The following is an 18,661-nucleotide window of genomic DNA, read 5'->3' as shown; positions in this document are numbered from 1 at the left end:
TACTTTCACAATCTTTCTCAATGCAGATTTCTTTTCCCAAGACACTGCCCTGTAAATGTGTTTGTATAGCATTTCATCTCTTCTTCTTTGTACAGTAAGACATTTTTATAAATTTGCTCTCATTGTGTTTGTCGTTGGTTGCTTGGTTAGACAATCACTTGTCCCATTTGTGTGTTAAAATAAGAAATGTGCTACAAAAACACTGCACTAAAGCACTCCGTCAAATTCATTATACTGTACTCTGCATTACCATGGCAACTATAAATCATGCACAAAATCCATCAGTGAGTTAAATTCACTTTAAAATCCCTTTCAGCAAGCAACTGTAATTTTGCACTCTATTTTCCATCACAAATATATGAATTGTGGAGATGATTCTCTGTGTAGCCTGCTATATATTGTATTGAATTATATTATTGTATAATATAGATTAGATTGAGCTATTGGGTGCATTGTTTTACATGTGCTCGTGTGAATTTTACACAAAAATTCAGCTTTTAGTTTTTTAGGATGGATTTGATTCATCCATAGCGCACGTTATAATAGAATAGAACGCTATAGCACAATCATACTGTAGCACTTACACATCACAGCCAGTTTGTGAACCTCAGACCTCATTTTCAAAATGTCCATTTTCATGACTCAGAACCAAATAAAACATTTCAGGTTGTGTTGGGATTTATTAACTGGGTAAAAAACAACCGTCTTATAGAAGAGTTTGAATACTTCATACTTTAGCTTGAATTACTGAACACTATAGTGACAATTACTTTTTATTTAACAACAGGCATCAGATAAGAGAAATACACTTCTGAACATTGATGTGTAGAGTATGTACTGTACAGCAATTGTTAGGAGGTTATCTGACTTAGGAGGATTCTGCTTTATTTTACAGTTGCTTAGCAACAGCCTGATCTCTGAGAAGTGCAATGCAGAACGGATGAATCTGAAAACTCTTAAAAGATGTTTGCATTCTGCATTTTGTCCTTGACTTTAGACCAGCTTGAATGTCTTTATTAGACAGGTAATTGTGTTATTAATTTTGAATTGTGAAAGAATATACTATTTGGTTCTTGAAAGCTTTTGGTTAAAAATGCATTTGCCAAGATATAAATGGTCTTCTGCAAGGGTAATTTCTAGAATCATGCTTTAGACAAAGCTGTATATTGGCCTTGGGTCGTAATACTGTACGTTTTATCTGCAATGAATAAATTACTGAAGTGATCTACACCCCAGTGTGCACTTGTAAGAGTTATCCCAGTTAGATATGAGTGTTAGAGGTTAACCTAAATCAAACATACATTTTAACCTTTGTTTGCTGTGTTACGAACCCCAAAATGTTCAAAAGTAATACTGGTTATGATGTTTCAATGGTAGTGCCAAGGACAGCACACTCACTTAGCCCTGCCCAAGTGTTAACACTTCACTTATCAAGTTTCCACTCTAGTAATTACAGCTATTTTGTGTGTGCGTGCTTGTATACATGGTTTACGAGGACACAAATCTGTGTAATGAAATGTGTATAACAATGTAATGGTTTACGGGGACACTTCCGGTGCCCTCGTAAACGAAATTGCTTAAAGAGTATACATTACGAGATTATGTAAATTACATGGCCTTTCATTACATTTCATGCAGTGTGATGTTGCCGTGTGTGAATGTAAGCAGTCTGCCAAGTTGTAAAGACGATGGTGAATGAATAACACATTTATTGGCTTGGTAAAAAGGGAGTCGAGGGCGCCCTAGTCCGATTCGTGAACCGCCGCGGATTTACGTCACTACATCCTGCCTACGTTTTGCTAGGACTGCCCGCAAAAACTTGACTCTTCTCCCCCAAACACTGTAGCTCGTGAGCCTCATTGGCGGTAGACCAATCACAGCAGACTAGATCATCTGAACAATCAGATCAGAGTAGGCTAGCGGAAAGGAGGGGATTAGACGGATGATTCGCCGAACAAATCATTTGAGAGTCAGTCAAGTGAGGTAAGAAAAACGGCCTATTATAACAAAACAATAGTGTTTTACACCTTGTATGTACGTAAACTTGTTGTTGGACACTACATAAACCAAAATAGGACCTTAAAAATCAAGGAATATTTACTCTAAAACATACTAAATGACGATTTTAAAAAAGTGTTCTTTGATGGTAGGGTTTGAGGTATGGAATATAATACAGTTTGTGCGGTTGTCAGGGAAAGTAGTCCACAAGGGATGGCCGAGGGTTACACAAAACTGAGATTTATTAACATTCAAAACAAGTAGATAGCACACGGAATGAACACACTAACATTCAAACAATACCGGACAACGATGGGGAAAACAAAGTGAGTAAATATAGTGTACTGGTGATGAGGGGATGATAGGTGTGGGGATGACAGGTGTCGTCCTGCAAAAGTGACAAGTACAGCAGCTTTATATTCTATAATTCAGCATTTATGCTTTTTGTATTCTTTTTATAAAGACAACTCAAAATCATGGGTAGACATTAATGTATTTCAACAAAATGATATTTTCCTAAAAAAAAGAAATTTGTTTACTAGATAAAGATGCTAGTGATGCTAATAGGCCTACACTATATTTGAATTAGAATTAAATAGGCACAGAGGGGGTGGATGTGTGTATTTGGTATAGCCTGTAGGCCGTTTTCACAGAAACTTTTTGTAGTATTGCTTTGCTAGCAACAACAGTTCATTATTTTTCTTTGTATTGAAGTACATAGGCTATGTGCTGCATTCTTTTTACCAAGCACATGAACAGATCAGCATGCATATAGCCTACCTATTCCCTCTGGAAAATATCGTTCTATCTTAATTCTCTCCTCAGCACAATAATGACTTGAAACATATCCCAAACTTTATACAAGAACTATCTGGCAAAGAACACAGTGAAAGTGAAACTAATGGTTTGACTTGTTATGTCCACTGGGACCTTGTTCTCACAGATCTTGAAATGAAGAACAACAAATGAAAGAATCAAATGTAAACAACCCAACAGCGCCCTCTCTGGGAAGACATGTTACATGCTCCTGAAACTTTTCGATTTAAAGGCGCAGTTTTTGATTAACAGCGGCCACTAGCGTTGTATTATATATTTGCAATGAATCGCTCAGTCCAAACACGACGGTGGCCACCACAGTACAAAAAGATGTCGTTCTCATATTGAAGCAGGGAAGAGATTTTGCGGGTATTAGAAAGACTGTAGAAAGAGCGATGTCTTATTTATTACATAAAATAAACGTTCTGTGGATTTTAAGTATAGAAAGAAGGATAAAAGTCAGGCAGGAGCTATAGACCTGCGTTAATATTACAAAGACTTTCCAGCAGAGACACGTTAGGACCTGCGGTACTAAGGCTTTTAGCAGAGATACTCACAGATATCTATGGAGATACTTTCCAGCAGAGAGACATTGGAGAGAAAGATTGTCTAAAAATCACCCCCGAGGAGGTTACTTTGATTCGGATCAGTATGTGAGTAACATACTAACATACCAAGATATGTTGTTGTTGTAATGTTAGCTGTGTGACCGAGCAGTTTTGAGTGTCATTGTTTATCTGGAACCGCTTTAATATTGTACTCGTCCAGTACCACTTGCAGATACTTGAGAGAGAGAGCGAGAGCGCGTTGTAGTGTTGTTTGTCCGTTTAGGGCTGCTGTACAAAACATGGCGGCGAATTCAATGTGTGTAGGGCCGCTCTGTATGTAGATATAAACAGCTTATTCTAAGGTATTACAAACATAATGGTTCATTACGTAAGGTCTTTATACACTTCTGAAGAAATAGTTTTGTATATTATATTGCATTTCTGTCAATAGATCCTCCTAAAACCCCCGTATTGTTACTTTAAATTTAACGTTCTATGCGTTTGTGAAGACATAAAAAAACTCCAAATGTAGGCCCATTTTCACCAAAATGTTCATAAAACACACAAAATTAATATACATAAATTTCATTCTCAATGTTAATGAGTTTTTCCTTGCTATGTGATAATACATTAAATACAGCATAGAGCTCTGTTCACATTATTTATCATTCATGATCTTTGTTGTCATCTGTAATTCAATGTGATTCTTGTTTTGTCCTTTCTTCTCAAAAAGACATAAATTAAATATAACTGTCTTTATTTCTTGTATTTCAATTTCAATTATAAGCAGACTAATTCTAAGTTTTATACAATTTGTCATCTTTCCTAGGGTGATGCATGTGTTCAGATTGGCTATAATTCTGTCATAATAGTTTCAGCTACTATACAAGAGGATTCTACAACAGCATCAGAGACATACGAATGAGTCTCTTACAAAGACAATAAGATAACTGGCTTCCCTTTTCGTTGATCCCGTGTTTTGCTCAGTTTTATACACTCATTTTGTTAAATCAACTGCTTTCTTCAAGACAGTTGCTTGTGAATTAGTACGAATACATACCGTGAACAGTAGAGGTCGCTGCTGCTCTCCATATTTCAGTTGATGATCAGCGAACAGGTAGACGCGTCTCTCCCCCTCCTGTGAACGTAATCCACACTAACCCCAAAGATCAGCCTTCTACCATCCAACATTTCAGCTCTTCTTGTGCCTGATCTCCAAACTCGTTCTGCGCTAAGAAAAAAAACAGAGAACAAATGTAGTTTCTCGCCGAATAGTAACTGAAGAACTTGTAATGTGACTCAGAGGATGGATACAAACTGGAGTGTTGATCCACTTGTTGATTGAATAGGACTCGCGGTTAGCTGACTAGCTCCACCGGCACGCACATTCACACCAGGATTGGACAACTATAACCTTCACTATGAGCACAGTAAAAAAGCCTATATGACTAATCTGTATTTAGGGTTTAAATCCGAAAGGTTGTGTACTCATAAACCAGTCGTCGTGGTTGTTTAAATTATTTTGAGGAATTGTTCATGTTCGATGGCGAGAGAACTTGTGCCGAATCCTCTGGCTAATGCTAACATAATGAACCGAGTCGGACACAGCAATAAACAGAAACAAGTTTAACATTTCTAAACACCGTGTTTTTTCTAACAATATAAACAGAAATATACAAGTTTGGTGTTTTGGAAAATTAAACCGCACCTCCTGTAATATTGTTCTTAAATGATGGACAGAGCCTCGTCCAGAGGAGGAAACGAGGCAACAAAGTATCCAAGGAGACATTCATGTTTCAGCCAGAGGGCATGATGGGCTGTGCCACTACCTGTTGCATTTTATTTGATCGTTGACTAACATTAACTGCCGATGGTGGTGTGGAAAACTATGTAGGATTTTGAGAGGCATTTAATCAATCTCAGTTTTTAAACACAGAAAGCTACAGTATTCTGTTGTTTGAGACACTTTGTATGAAATGGACACGATCAACCAATACCCTTTGGACTCTGGGTTTCCTGAAGGAGATCAAAGAAGCGTTTACACTTCAGACAGACCTGGGAGTTTTGATGATCCTGGGAATGGTGACGGATGGAAACTGGTGGATGTGATCCTCTCTGGGCGAGCACCTTGGGGGTTTACTATCAGAGGTGGACTGGAGCACGGAGGACCTCTTCTTATAACTAAGGTGAATCATCTGCCCTTCTAGACGGACGAAATGAGCTTAGAACTGTGCATCTGACTGGATATTGTCCAGTTAGTCATTGTTGCGATAGAAATAGTATAAATAGTGGCGTGATCGGGGTAACTCCTCAAGCCATGTTGTGTAAGTAACTTAAGCAAAACACCGGTTTAACGTAAGGTTATACAAATTTGGCAGTAGCACGTTATAATAATTTTTGTGAGAGAGAAAACCTTTTGTAAATATAAGTACAATAAGGCAAGTAATTCAAAGATAAGATCGGTTTCGTATGTAACATTAATAATGTTACTTCTTTTTATAGTTCGAATTTTTCCTGTTGCACGTCTAGTCACGCTGAGTCAGGCAGGTATGTTATGGAAGGCATAGCTGCCTTCCAAGCAGTTGACCCGGGTTCGATTCCCGGCCAACGCAACAATATTTTTCCCTTTTGATGTTTCGGTTTTGGAATCATTCCAGTGTTTTTTATAAATACAACATGCGAAGTCTAGAAGATGATGTTTATTGTAGTACGTCTTAACATCACATAATATGATTGTCTCAAAAAAACCACTCATATTATCTTTAGCCAATCAGTTTCAATGAATGGTAGGCGATAACTGTTTTCTACCTAAAAAAGCTCAACTTTGTTACAACACTTCAGCTGGAAAGTTTTGAGTGTGTCATCTGAGGAAACAACAAACATTGGCAATTACAGCAACAAACATGCTGATTTCCTGCACAAGCTTATTTGCCTGGAACAGACAGTTGTTTCCCTTTGGGTTTATACATCCAAAAGCTTGTATAAAGTCCTTTGCTTGTTGACAGTACAAGTTTATTATCTCTTGAAACATATTACCTCATACTTTCTAAAGTAATGAAAGTACGCACACTCAGTGTGGCCATTGAAGCATTTTGCTGTGAAAAGCATTTTCATTTTGCACTTTGATTACATGTGCCAGAACATATGCAAATAGAGAATTGGCTATTTACTAAACAAATTACCTGAAATGATCTGATTCGGTGGTCTTCAACAAGACAGAATGTTGTCTAATTTTGAATGAAAGCGTCTGCTAAATAAATAAATGTCAAATGTAAATCTGTTCGGACGATCTATGTATACAGAATTGGTTAAACGTATAAGTACACACTTACACACACTGTAAGTACTGATAGGAATCTTATGGCCAGATCCATCACCAGTTACAGAATTCTGTTTATTTCTCTAAATTCCATGAATTGACTCTTTCATTTCTCAAAAGGTTGCCAAATAATAATAGACAAAGCCTTTATAAATGCAACTTTAAACCTTAATCTTTTAAATAATAAGATGCTGTGTTGTAGTCGTGTGATTTTGGTAATGACACTTTGGTCACTTGCACTGTGATTCCTCAGAAACTTTTATTGAACAGTGACCGAAACCTTTTTGTGTGCTTTTCTGGTTACTTATCAACTCTGAAAGACCTTGCAGATAAGTTGGAAAGTTTACAAGTTGCTCTTACTTTCAGTGTGGAATTTGCTGTTGTCCTCCATGAATTGTAGGGTTTTTAGGTATATTTAGCTTAAAGCTATAATGTTAAAAAAGGCCAAACTTAACAGTGTCTAAAACTCTGGTGACCACCTCTAAACTGTAGCTTTGATGCGTATGCGATTTTCAGAAGTTAAATTCTTGCCATCGCTGAGGTCGCTTTAAGGCGCTAAATGTTAAGTTGGGATATTTCATGGAATACTTTGATTTGCTAGCACACCATCTTCCAGAGGAAAGTTTGGACTTCACAAGGCTGTTTGAATCTGTGGCTTTTTGCATCTTTGGAAGGAAATAATTCTGTGTGCCCCGAAGACACCGTCACACTTCAGGAGTTGGTGAGAACAGTTAATAATGTACCAAAGCCTTTTACCCCCCTCGTTGATGCTCTTAAAGTCTCCTGTTGTTCCTAATGGATCATATGATGGCAAATCTTGCTGTAAATTGCACCTGTTTTCAAAGATTTTGGTTTAGTTGTGTTTTCACCAGTCACTGAGCTTATAGTACACAATGCTACAAAGTTTGAATGTGTTTTGTTCTTTTGTGCTAACTGGTAGATATTGTATAGATGGGTAGCCAGGCAGAAGTTATTGATTCTTACCAAGCAGCCTAAGATGAAGGGCACAACAGTGGTGGAAAAAAAGTAAAATCTATCCAAGTAGTTTCTTACAAGGATACAGCTGATTTTGTAGTCGTCTTAAAAGTAAACATCTCATGCTCGCATCTGGAGTTCATCCAAACTTTTAGACATACATCAAGTCACAAATGTCTGTTAATGATGTGAGAATTATTTGTTGACAAGTGTAAAATGAGTACTTCAAAAGACCTCGCTCTCTGTTCCCTGACATTTTTATTAAGCATGTTTTAAATGTCGGACACAAAAAGGGGACAATATAAAAGCTGTTAGACAGAAGAATAAAACACAAGAATGTACAGAAGGCAGCACAATTTAGGATTGAAGGAAAAGTAAACAAACAGAACAGTTGAGCAATGTTACAGCAAGATTTCTTCTCAGCCACAGAGGTCTTGGTGGAATTGAAGTTGTTGTTTTTTTAGAGATAATAGACTGTTTGCAGCTGCTGTTAAGTGAATTAGCAGTATTTTTAGTGTAGTTTTATTTATTTTCTTAACTCACTAGCTTGTCTCATATTCTCTGAGATTCCTCAGGCAAACTGGCAGTGCCAGGAACAGCACAGGAATGTTGGAGCTTTGCTTGATTATCCAAATGCAGTGAATTATCTTTGACAGCCTGAAGCCCGCTGGACTTGCATGATACAGCATCTGGGATAAATTTAGGTAGGATTAGAGGAACCTGGGCGAGTTTGAAACTTTGTGATCTGCCTTGGACTTCTTTTAAGGATGAGAACATTCCGTGGCCTCGTAATTCTTTAAATAATTCCTAGACTCTAACACCGTGTCTACACCGGATGCGATGCAACGCAACAAAAGACAATAAAACGCATTATAACCCATTGTAATTGAAAATTTTGTCCATGCTGGATGCGGCGCGACAATCCCATCAGAACAAGCGGTGTGTCGCGTCGAGCTGCATCTGGCGTAGACACGGTGTCAGAGAGGTCATTATAACTTGTTAGGGGACATGCTATCACTATGCATGCAAGTCACTATGATATTCTTTTTTTTTGTTTGCTTGTTTTATTGTCTGCCATGTAAAAATCATAAGACAATCGCTTAGGAAAGCTGTAGCACAAATATTTTACTTTCTTCTTGCCCAGTTTAGAGCTACAATCCAAACCATTTACCTGTTTATGTCTTTCTCTGTTTGAAACATAAAATTGCAGGTTACTTTACGCACTTATCTTTATGTGGGTTAAAATGACATCAAACTGACATTTTCTGCAAAATCTGACAGCTAAATTATTATTATAAACTTACTGTTTGAGACATTTATGTACCAAGGTTATTTTATTTTACTAAAATTGAAACTATGAAAACATTTCTGTTTATAGAAATCAAATAAAATATTGTCCTTAAATTATTTGAAAAACTTAAACTAAACTTTTGCCTCAGAAACAAACTGAAACTTTAAGGCACTAAAATTATAATAATAAATAAAAATAAATCAATCCTATATAGCAACTTAAAAAAGCAACAAATAAATGAAAAAGGGAGAAAAGCATAATTAATTTTAATTAATTTTATGTACTTCCTTAATTATTGTTTTAAAATTCAATTAAAGTCATTTTAAAATTGTTTTTAGGTCTTATTTCTGGAGTTTACTTTGCTAGTGCTGCAGAAATTAGATGTCACCTCTAAATGGCTATAACGTTATTACTACTTTAGAAGTTCTTTTTGTTTTTACCTTAATCACCCAATACATATATAGGTGAGAGAGCTATTTGGTAGCAGCTTTACTTAAACAGATTATTTATACTGAAAAATGGAAGGAATTAAAATTCTTCTCATTCCTCTGATGCTGTTCATTTGCCAAAGGTCTTCATGGTGTTTAGGTTAAATCCTCTATTTCAATAAAACCCAATAATCCTGTTTTACAGTTCTCTCATACGCCGTGTAGCCTTTCACAAGCTGTGTGTGTTTGTTTCTCATTTAAGTGATCTTTTCATAGCATGCAGACCCTATAGGACGTCCATTAAATCTGTTTGCAGTCAGGATTCATCAGTCATGCCCCAACTCGTCGTAAGCAAACTGACTGTGAGACGAGCTCTTTACCTACATACTAAAAGGCGTCAGAAGATTTTTATAAAATATAATTACTTTACTTTAGGAGTGGCAAGTGACGATGACTTGAATTTCGACCAGTGCTATTTGTTTCAAGGAACTTGACTTTTATTGTAACGACACATGCCCATACATGTTCAGTGTAGATATTGAAGTATTTAAAGGGATACTTCTCCCCAAAATAAAAATTCTGTCATCATTTACTCACCTTCGAGTTGTTCCAAATCTGTATAAATTTCTTTGTTCTGATGAACACAGAGAAAGATATCTGGAAGAATGCTTATAACCAAACAGATCTTGCCCCCCATTGACTCCCATAGTAGGAAAAATGACTTTATCTTTTTATTTGTTCTGTTGAACACAAAAGAAGACATTTTGAAGAATGTAGGACTGCAAACAGTTCTCTGGGCCACTTTTGACTACCATTGTATTTTTTCCTACTATGGGAGTCAATGGGGGGCAAAATCTGTCTGGTTATAAGCATTCTTCCAAATTTCTTTCTCTGTCTACATCAGAACAAAGAAATTTATACAGATTTGGAACAACTCGAAGGTGAGTAAATGATGATAGAATTTTCATTTTTTGGTGAAGTATCCCTTTAACTTGAAATGTTTTGAGAAGCTTGTGAAATTGCTGATGTGCGTATTTCCTTTATAAACATGAAGTTGAGGCACTTGGAAGTGCTAGCCCTTGTTATGTCACATGTGGTATTAGGGTCGATCAGCCACAAAACCTGTATTCTGATTTTGGTTTCATTCCATTCCAAGGATGATAAGACCTTAGTTATCTTTGTTGAGGACAAACTTGATGCAAATGTGCAGTTTCTTGCAGAGACCAGTCGTTCATAAAACCACAATATATCATCCATTTGGATTCATTTTTGTTGCCTGTATCTGCTTTTTGACCCCTTGTGAAGTGACGGCACCTCCAGACTTCTGCTAAAAAAACTTTACTATTCTGCTAAACAAAAGAGTCACCTGTCACTGTTCAAAAATGTAGGGTCACTTGACTAAACATCTTTCATGATCTTAAATCTTATGATTTGAAGCCGTATGTGTGATTTTTCTGCTTTTTAAGAGTAGATTCTATTATTGCCATGCAACATACTGAAGGTGAAGTAACATTAAAACACCAGTGTAAATGTAAAACGGATGCAGTCAATTACTCACTTAACCTTGAAAAAAGACATTCGTTTTGGTCTTAAAGCAACAGTTCACCCAAAAATGAAAATTCTGTCATCATTTACTCCCGCTCTTGTCATTTCGAACCTGTATGACTTCCTTCCTTCCACAGAACACAAGAGAAGATATTTTGAAGAATGTTGATAACCGAACATTGGTGGCACCCGTTGACTTCTATTGTATGGACACAAACCAATGCAAGTGAATGGCTGCCATCGCTGTTCGGTCAACAACACTTTTCTGAATATCTGCTTTTGTGTTATACGGAAGACAGAAAGTCATACAGGTTTGAAATGACGAGAGGGTCACTTTAATGCAAGTTGAACAGACATGCAGATATTTTTATTTTCTATTCTGTCTTAAACTAAGATTATTTCAATTTGACGCAATTTCATATTCGGGTTTTTGAAAAATCTGCTTTGATTCTGAATCTTTATTTACCTCAGAAAAATTACATTGGTCAGATGTTGCTTTTTCATAGCTCAGGAGATTTGATAGAGTTCTCAGTTGTGTGTGTTTCATTTAAGGATCCGCTTAGTCTCAGATGTTTTTCATAAAAATGAAAGAAACAAATGGGACAACTGTTAAAATACATTTAACAATTGTAAAGCTTTTGAAGGTTGTATAGGTAAATAATCTGGATTTAGGTCAATTTGATGGGTGTTTCTTGAGTTCATATTTGAATTCTCAATATTACTGACTTTTGAAGGAATCTTAGTTTTTGACATGGTTGAGATCTCGTGTAATACTCAAAATGAGAGTACTAATACTCAGGAGACTCAAACTAAATTTTCCATTTGCTCTCCATTTAATCTCGCTAATGTCTTGAAGAAATAATTAAGATATTAAAGAGATCTCATCTGTGGTTTTTGAGCCATAAACACTTTTGTAATCTGGACATTTGGAAGGCTTTTCAATACGCCTCTCCATTTATGAAATATGAAAGCATCTTCAGATTTTATTCGGATTCTGTCTTCATTTTATTCCCCAGAGGTGCAGGAATTCAGATGCATTCCTGATGCTAAAACCACAGACAGTTCATGCTCTTTTGTTTGTGCTCGGATACAGTGTTCATTCGAGGTTAACTGCACTTCTGTTGTATCTGGAATTGACTCACATTCTTTGGTGCTGCTTGAGTTAGCTGAAGCGCAAAATGCCTTAGTCATAGTATTGTTCTTGTACAAGCCAAGTCCTGTTCACAATGTGTGTGTTTATATAATACAAACTCCCATTGTCAGGATTTGACAATGGCACCATTGCGGTGAGGTGATGTCTCTTGCATGAACATTTGTATTTTAGGTACTCTGGTGAATTTATGACAGGCACCCTAGTGAGTGTGCTTGGAGCTCAGCAGGGTAGGCAGCAGCTATAAAGGCCGGTGCTCTGTCAGCATAGGGCGCAGGACACCAGACAGCAGAACATTCCTCAGTGCCACATTCTTCCCGCACCCACCGCACACACCTGACCCCATGCTAAGACTCGGAGCAATTGAAAGATCATGGGAAGGTAAACACTTGTTTCAGGCTGTTCAACAACGTGGTTGGAGCTTGTGTGCATGTGACACATTGAGCTTAGTTGCTCATGTGGGTGATGCAGGTTCAAGTCCAAAATACAAATCACAAAATAAGTGATTCTGTTCAAATGCTATTTTATCTTGGTTATTACGAAAGCACACTACTCTGGCATTTGAACTAAAAGTAGTCTGTTTATGTTACTTTTGATATTCACGACGAATACTCCTGGTCTGTTTTAACTTCCGATCTGTGTTTGGTTATCAGTCTGGCTTGAAATATAACAATTTAAAGGAGTCATGTGAAACGACTAAAACGAATATTATCAATTGCTTTAGATGTAATGCAATGTGTATACACGATTTAAGGTTAAAAAATGCTGTATTTTCCACACACCGTGCATCTCCTCTTTGCCCCGCCTCTCTGAAATGCGCAGATTTTTAACAAAGCTCATCGCTCTGAAAAGCGAGGTGTGCTGTGATTGGCCAGTTAACCAGTGCGTAGTGATTGGTCGAATGCTGCAAGCATGTGACGGAAATGTAACGCCTCTTACCATATTTGGAACATCGGGTTCCAAAGCAATTGTACTGACAGGTACACCCACCTTACTTGCGTATACATTTGGGCGGTCTTAGTCAACACATACCACGAACTGACGTAGATTTGTGGGGGTGTGGTTACACGAGGTGTGTCAGGCAGGTCTGGGTGAGCAGTCGCTTTTAGATAGAATGCATCTTTTGTTCCGACACATTAATTTTTGCAATTTTACGTGTCTAATACATGCATAGGCAACTTATAACACGCCAAAGACACAGAAAAACACGTATTTGCGCCATATGACCCCTTTAATTTATAATTCATTTATATTACTTTATATTTATATTTTATTGTATATTAATTGTATTAAATAAAATGTAACACTACTCAACAGTTATTTATTTGCGGACGTCTTAAGTTTGATCCACATAATGTTTGTTTATGTTGTTGCCGCTAAAACCGTCAAAATATTTTTTATTATTTAATTATAATTATATTTTGTTGTGTATTTAGGGATTGTTTACGCAACACTGTTTTCACCTAAAAACTAAAAAGCTTTGTATGTGTTTTGGCTAATCTTTAACACGACAATGGTGATTTTGGACCCTGAAGAAGCTGTTTTGGAAGCTGGTTTCAAAGTGCAAGTTTTTGAAAATGATGTTATAATTTCCGCGTAAATCGCAAAATGCAAATCTGTGGAAAAAGCAATGCCATGCGCATGCATATTACTTGATCCAGTACATAGGCGTGCGTCGTGTGAGTTTTTTGTCATTTTTGCGGATATGTGTGAACGCAGAACGTTTTGGCGACGTTGTCATGTATACGGGAAACTTTTTAAAAACGCAAAGGGAAAACATGTTGACATACTTGTAGTGAACATTGTTGATGGTTAGTCATTTGTACTGGAATACATATTTAAATTAGGGCTGTCAAACGATTAATCGCGATTAATTGCATCCAGAATAAAGGTTTGTGTGTACATAATATATATCTGTGTACTGTGCATATTAATTTTGTATTTATAAAGACAAAACATACATATACTTGTCTATATATTTAGGAAATATTTAAATGTATTAATTTATATTTACCAATAATTGAAATTCTAAATAAAAGTTTATTAATTGTTATATTTTATATTTTTCTTAAATATATGTATTTATGTGTATGTGTTCATAAATACAAAATTAATATGCACAGAACACCGACATATATTATGTAAACACAAACTTTTATTCCGGATGCAATTAATCACGATTAATCGTTTGACAGCCCTAATTTAAATCAACTCTTTATCTCAACTAAAATGGTTGTGCTCATTGTGTTAATGTAGTACTCCAAGAAAATACAAAGAATACCATGCTAGTACATTGGTACATTATAGGTATTCAATTCCCATTAAATACCAACCTACCTCATTCCTGATGCTCTGGCAGCATTTGACATGCTTAGGTAGGTCCGATAACTTTCCAGTAAAGATTTCCATTGTTCTTAGTCATTTATTCTCTCAGTGTGGTGTGGAATGCCAGAGGGGGGTACTGGTGTGCCTGTTTTACATTAACGATTGAGGTTATTCTAAGTGCTTCTTATTTTGGCATTTTGACCGTTTTCCTTGTTTTATGAACTTCAAGGGGGGGCATTTAGTCCGGATGTCACAGAATCCTGCTGATTTCGCAATAACAAACGCAGGGAAGACGGCACACAACAAAAGAATCACTAAAATAGCCGCATTTGTACATTCTTTACAGGGAACGTATACGTAACAAGAAGGTTTTATTATAGGGTCAGCTTTGGATCTTACCACAGCTGGTGATAAAGCTTACATTCAAGAATGCTTGCGTAATCGCTCAAGGTTTGTTTGTGTGTGTAGCTCGATCTTGACCTTTTGAGGAAATGTTGTTTTTTTAATAGCACCATGCGTTCTGATCATAAATATAAAATATCTCTTGTAAAGGATCAGGTTGTGATGACTTATGCATACCTGCAAAGTAAATAATGAGCAGTTTAGATCAACTTTGGGCCAAAAGCTCAACAGCAGATTACCAGTTAAATGGACAACAGGAGAACAATACATATCATGTCAGGAATTTGCTGTACTTTATACTGAACCTGATTTTTGGCAGGAAAGTTCATTGAAGTATGCTCTTCATGTAAGGATATATAATATTAACTTGGGTCTAGCTCAGCTTTGGAGTTAAAAGTGCTGATGTTGAAGGGTAATGACTTATCCCCCCAATGAAGAAAGGTGAACATGCCTTTCTCATTCGGTTATTTAAGGACACTCGGAGCAATAAACGTACTTAGAGTGTGTTCAGGTCAATACTGAATGTTATTTAGAAATGCAAAGAAGTGCAAAGATTTATAGAACATTATTTATCCGAAAATAAGCATGCTTGTAAGAATCAACTTAGAGAAATGTCTTTTTAAAGTTTGTCGGACAACTTGTAAATCAAAACAAAGGGACAATAAAAATATTTGAAGTCCATTTATGTCTATAGGTCATTTGTTGATGTATTGTGTCAATGCCGCAGGTGGACGAGGGCGGTAAGGCTGCGGTGGCTCGACTGCAGGCTGGGGACGAACTGGTCAAAATCAACAACTTTCCTCTTACTGGCTACAGACAAGAAGCCATCTGTCTGGTCAAGGGATCTCACAAGTCTCTCAGCCTGGTGGTGAAAAGGTAAATGAATACACAAATACGCGCACACACACAACCTTACACCTGGTTTGGGCGCCTCAGTGGTAACCCTGTAGTTGTGGAGGTATTCTCAGAGTAACCATAGAAAGAATAGAGTAGAAGAATGGAATAATATTGTATCCTTCTGTTGTGTATTTGGTTGTGTTTGGGTGAAAATTATGTTGACCGTTGGTTAAAGAGAAATAGATCATGGACCTTTACACCGGACGCGTGGCATCCAGTTCGGACAAAAAGTAAAATTATAATGGGTTCTCATGCGTCTCCTTTATTTTACTCTAACATCCAAATCATCGTTCATCACTGCTTTTGAAATGATAGTCACACAAACAGAGATGCATGAACTAAAAGTGGATCCTAAAAGCATTTATTTTAAATAGCAGTGTTGGTTATTAAAGCCAGCTCTATGATTTTGCTATGCATGTGAACAGTTTTAGTTCAATGTACATATGTTATGTGGACATTTTTTGAAGAGACCTTGCGTTCTTCAGAGAAAGCGCTCCTGGAAGAGAGTGACAGCAGCCGTTGGGGATTGGTATCTAGAGATTGCATAACTAGATCAACTGATGCCGAGTTGAATGCTTGAAAGTCCAGTTTTGCCAGATCGCTTCATGATGTTTTAATGCTTCCCAGCAAACACGGCTAGGTGGAGAGATATAACTTGAAATGAAACCAAATAAGTTTCATTTTTTTATTTGTTATTCCCCTGGAATACAAGCATATCATAAAAACATGAATTTACTTTATTGTTCAAATAAATACATTCTTTCTTACCAAAGGACTCTGGTTGGAAAGCGTTTGCAAATATGGTGGAAATATGCAAATATTTGCATATATTCTCATGAAAATGTTGTTCTAATTATACACTAGAACAGGAAGTGCCACTAATATCATTGTGCTGTCTGTGGAAAGTGAACGTGTTGAGTGAGATTCTATAAAACCATGTTTCTAGGATGATTAAAATGTACTAATATAAGGTACATTGGATTTTTTCCGGATGTTTCTCCGGATGTGTATTGACATTAAAGACCAGCCGCTGTGTTTTCACAAGCACCCAACTCTGAAGTTTCTGTGTGGTGCTGTTGATTTGAATGCAGGGCATGCTGGGAGTTCTGATCTCAGCCCGTGGATGCTGCAGGTAGAACGCGTGTGTCAGCTCTGTGATGCAAATGAAGTGATCTGATCCTGATTCGCACGGACCGATCGTTGTCACCTGTTGTCACACAACCTCTGTTCTTTTGTGACTTGATTTTGAGGACAACATTTTGAGGTGCATACAATGTATGCAAATGTATATGGCAGTGTTTTTTTTTGTTACAATCATAGAGGCCAAAAACATTTTTCACACAAATGTACATTGTGAGAGACAGTTTTTTTTTTTCAGTTAAAAGAACATCACATTGATCCATTGCAATTGAAGCGCAACAGGCTGGTCAGTCCACTTCTTTGTGTGCCAAACACTGACCCCTTTGTCTCAGTTTGGCTTGGCCGGGGAAATCTAAGTGTGTTTGGTCACATTACAGCATAACTCCTAAACAAACAACGTCATCCAGTAAGAAAACCTGCCTGTGTTTATCTATTGCGCAAAGGCCTTGCTGCAGACTGGTTTGAGCTCTATATTACAGTGACAGGAACATCTATTAAAACCTTTAGGGTACTTGGAATGTATTTCATGTAAAACTCAATTCTTGAGATTAAATTCACTTCCTGTTTCTCATCACTGACATTGGTGTGTGGTTTTTCTCTGAGTAATGTTTATTCTACTAAGTGGGAGGGGCGGTGTATGGTGACATCAAAACCAATGTCTGAGTCACGGTTTCATATCCTGCGCATTGAAACGAATGTGGTCAGATTAGGCAATCGGGAATAAATAGTTAACATCGGTGAATGAATGCCTAATAACTCACACCCTCTGCAGTTAGGTTAATGCATTACAATGCGGTAATTGAGAAAGAATTCAGGAATGTGTGAATGTTCAAGTCTAAATCCTAAATTCTCCATTTAAAAACATTTATAATTTCTAGCTTGGGCACGTTTTTGCCTGTATCATTTAAGAAGACCACAAGACATGACTAAGTCTGAATTTGTACACAGCGAGCAGATAACAGGGGACCACGGTGTAGGGTGGGGCATGCAGACTAATGCAAATAACACAAGGTGTTGACTGATGTCTGGGTTGAAATGCATCTCTTTGGCAACAGCAAGATTGTAAATGGCTGTCGCTTGGTCTTTGTGGTCTTCTGTATTCAGTATTTAACCTACATACTGTATGTAGCTTACAAATGCTGGTACACTCCACCCTTGTGTTGCTTTAAGAACCTGTTGAGGCGGGTGTTGTCAGACCTTTATAATTGCAATACACATTCATCAGATGGAGGTGACCGTGTGGTCAGTGATCTGCCAAAGATGGATCGCTGGGTTGTGTAACACAAACAACCCTGGTTGTCCGCTTCAGAGCTTACCGAATGCCTCGATGTGGCTTTTGAAGTGTGAGGGCTGTTGCCTTAAGGCCTGCGTGTGGGATTTTTGTTAAGGAAATAGGAAGTTGAGATGTGTGTGGGCAGTGCAATTGTTTTGCATATGATGACGTAATTTTAAACTATGAAGTCATGTTATCAGCTGGAATAGATTTGTTTGTCCTACACTTAGAACATGCTATTCTAAACAGAGGATTTAGGACAAGGCCACGTCTATCTGTTTGCTTGGATTACGCATTCATTTTTTGGTCATACATTATTGTACACATTAATTACACAACATGTAGTTTTGTAAGGCATTAATAGTTATTACTATAGCGAGTAATCACGTTGTTGATGTAAATTATCGCATGGACATGTAATTCCGTAAGTAATTCCACATTATTGGACAATTAAACTAAACCTTACATAATTGCTAAACTTTCAACTGTATACAATTCAGTCGATGACACATTACATGATGCAGTAGATACACTAATACAGCATTAAGTGTTTT

At 37.1% G+C, this 18,661-nt stretch overlaps 2 protein-coding genes across 7 annotated transcripts in view; one reads left to right on the top strand and one right to left on the bottom strand.

The window, feature by feature from the left end:
- Nucleotides 1-4,441, bottom strand: part of lrrc7 (leucine rich repeat containing 7) — an 89,597-nt gene extending 85,156 nt beyond the window's left edge. The window contains exon 1 of the mRNA XM_057338527.1: nt 4,423-4,441. The gene's annotated coding sequence lies outside the window, so the exon portion shown is untranslated. The remainder of the gene's footprint in view (nt 1-4,422) is intronic.
- A 117-nt stretch (nt 4,442-4,558) lies between these two features.
- shroom2a (shroom family member 2a) overlaps nt 4,559-18,661 on the top strand; it is a 39,535-nt gene continuing 25,432 nt past the window's right edge. For all 6 annotated transcript variants that reach the window (XM_057338517.1, XM_057338516.1, XM_057338515.1 and 3 more), the window contains exons 1-2: nt 4,559-5,548; nt 15,525-15,673. In XM_057338517.1, coding sequence (XP_057194500.1) covers nt 5,339-5,548; nt 15,525-15,673 — 359 coding nt within the window. In that variant the 5' untranslated portion in view covers nt 4,559-5,338. The remainder of the gene's footprint in view (nt 5,549-15,524; nt 15,674-18,661) is intronic.

Source organism: Triplophysa rosa, linkage group LG7, assembly GCF_024868665.1.
Source record: "Triplophysa rosa linkage group LG7, Trosa_1v2, whole genome shotgun sequence".
NCBI classification, from domain to species: Eukaryota; Metazoa; Chordata; class Actinopteri; order Cypriniformes; family Nemacheilidae; genus Triplophysa; species Triplophysa rosa.
Note: the sequence above shows the minus strand (reverse complement) of the source record. Positions and strands in the feature narration are given on the sequence as shown.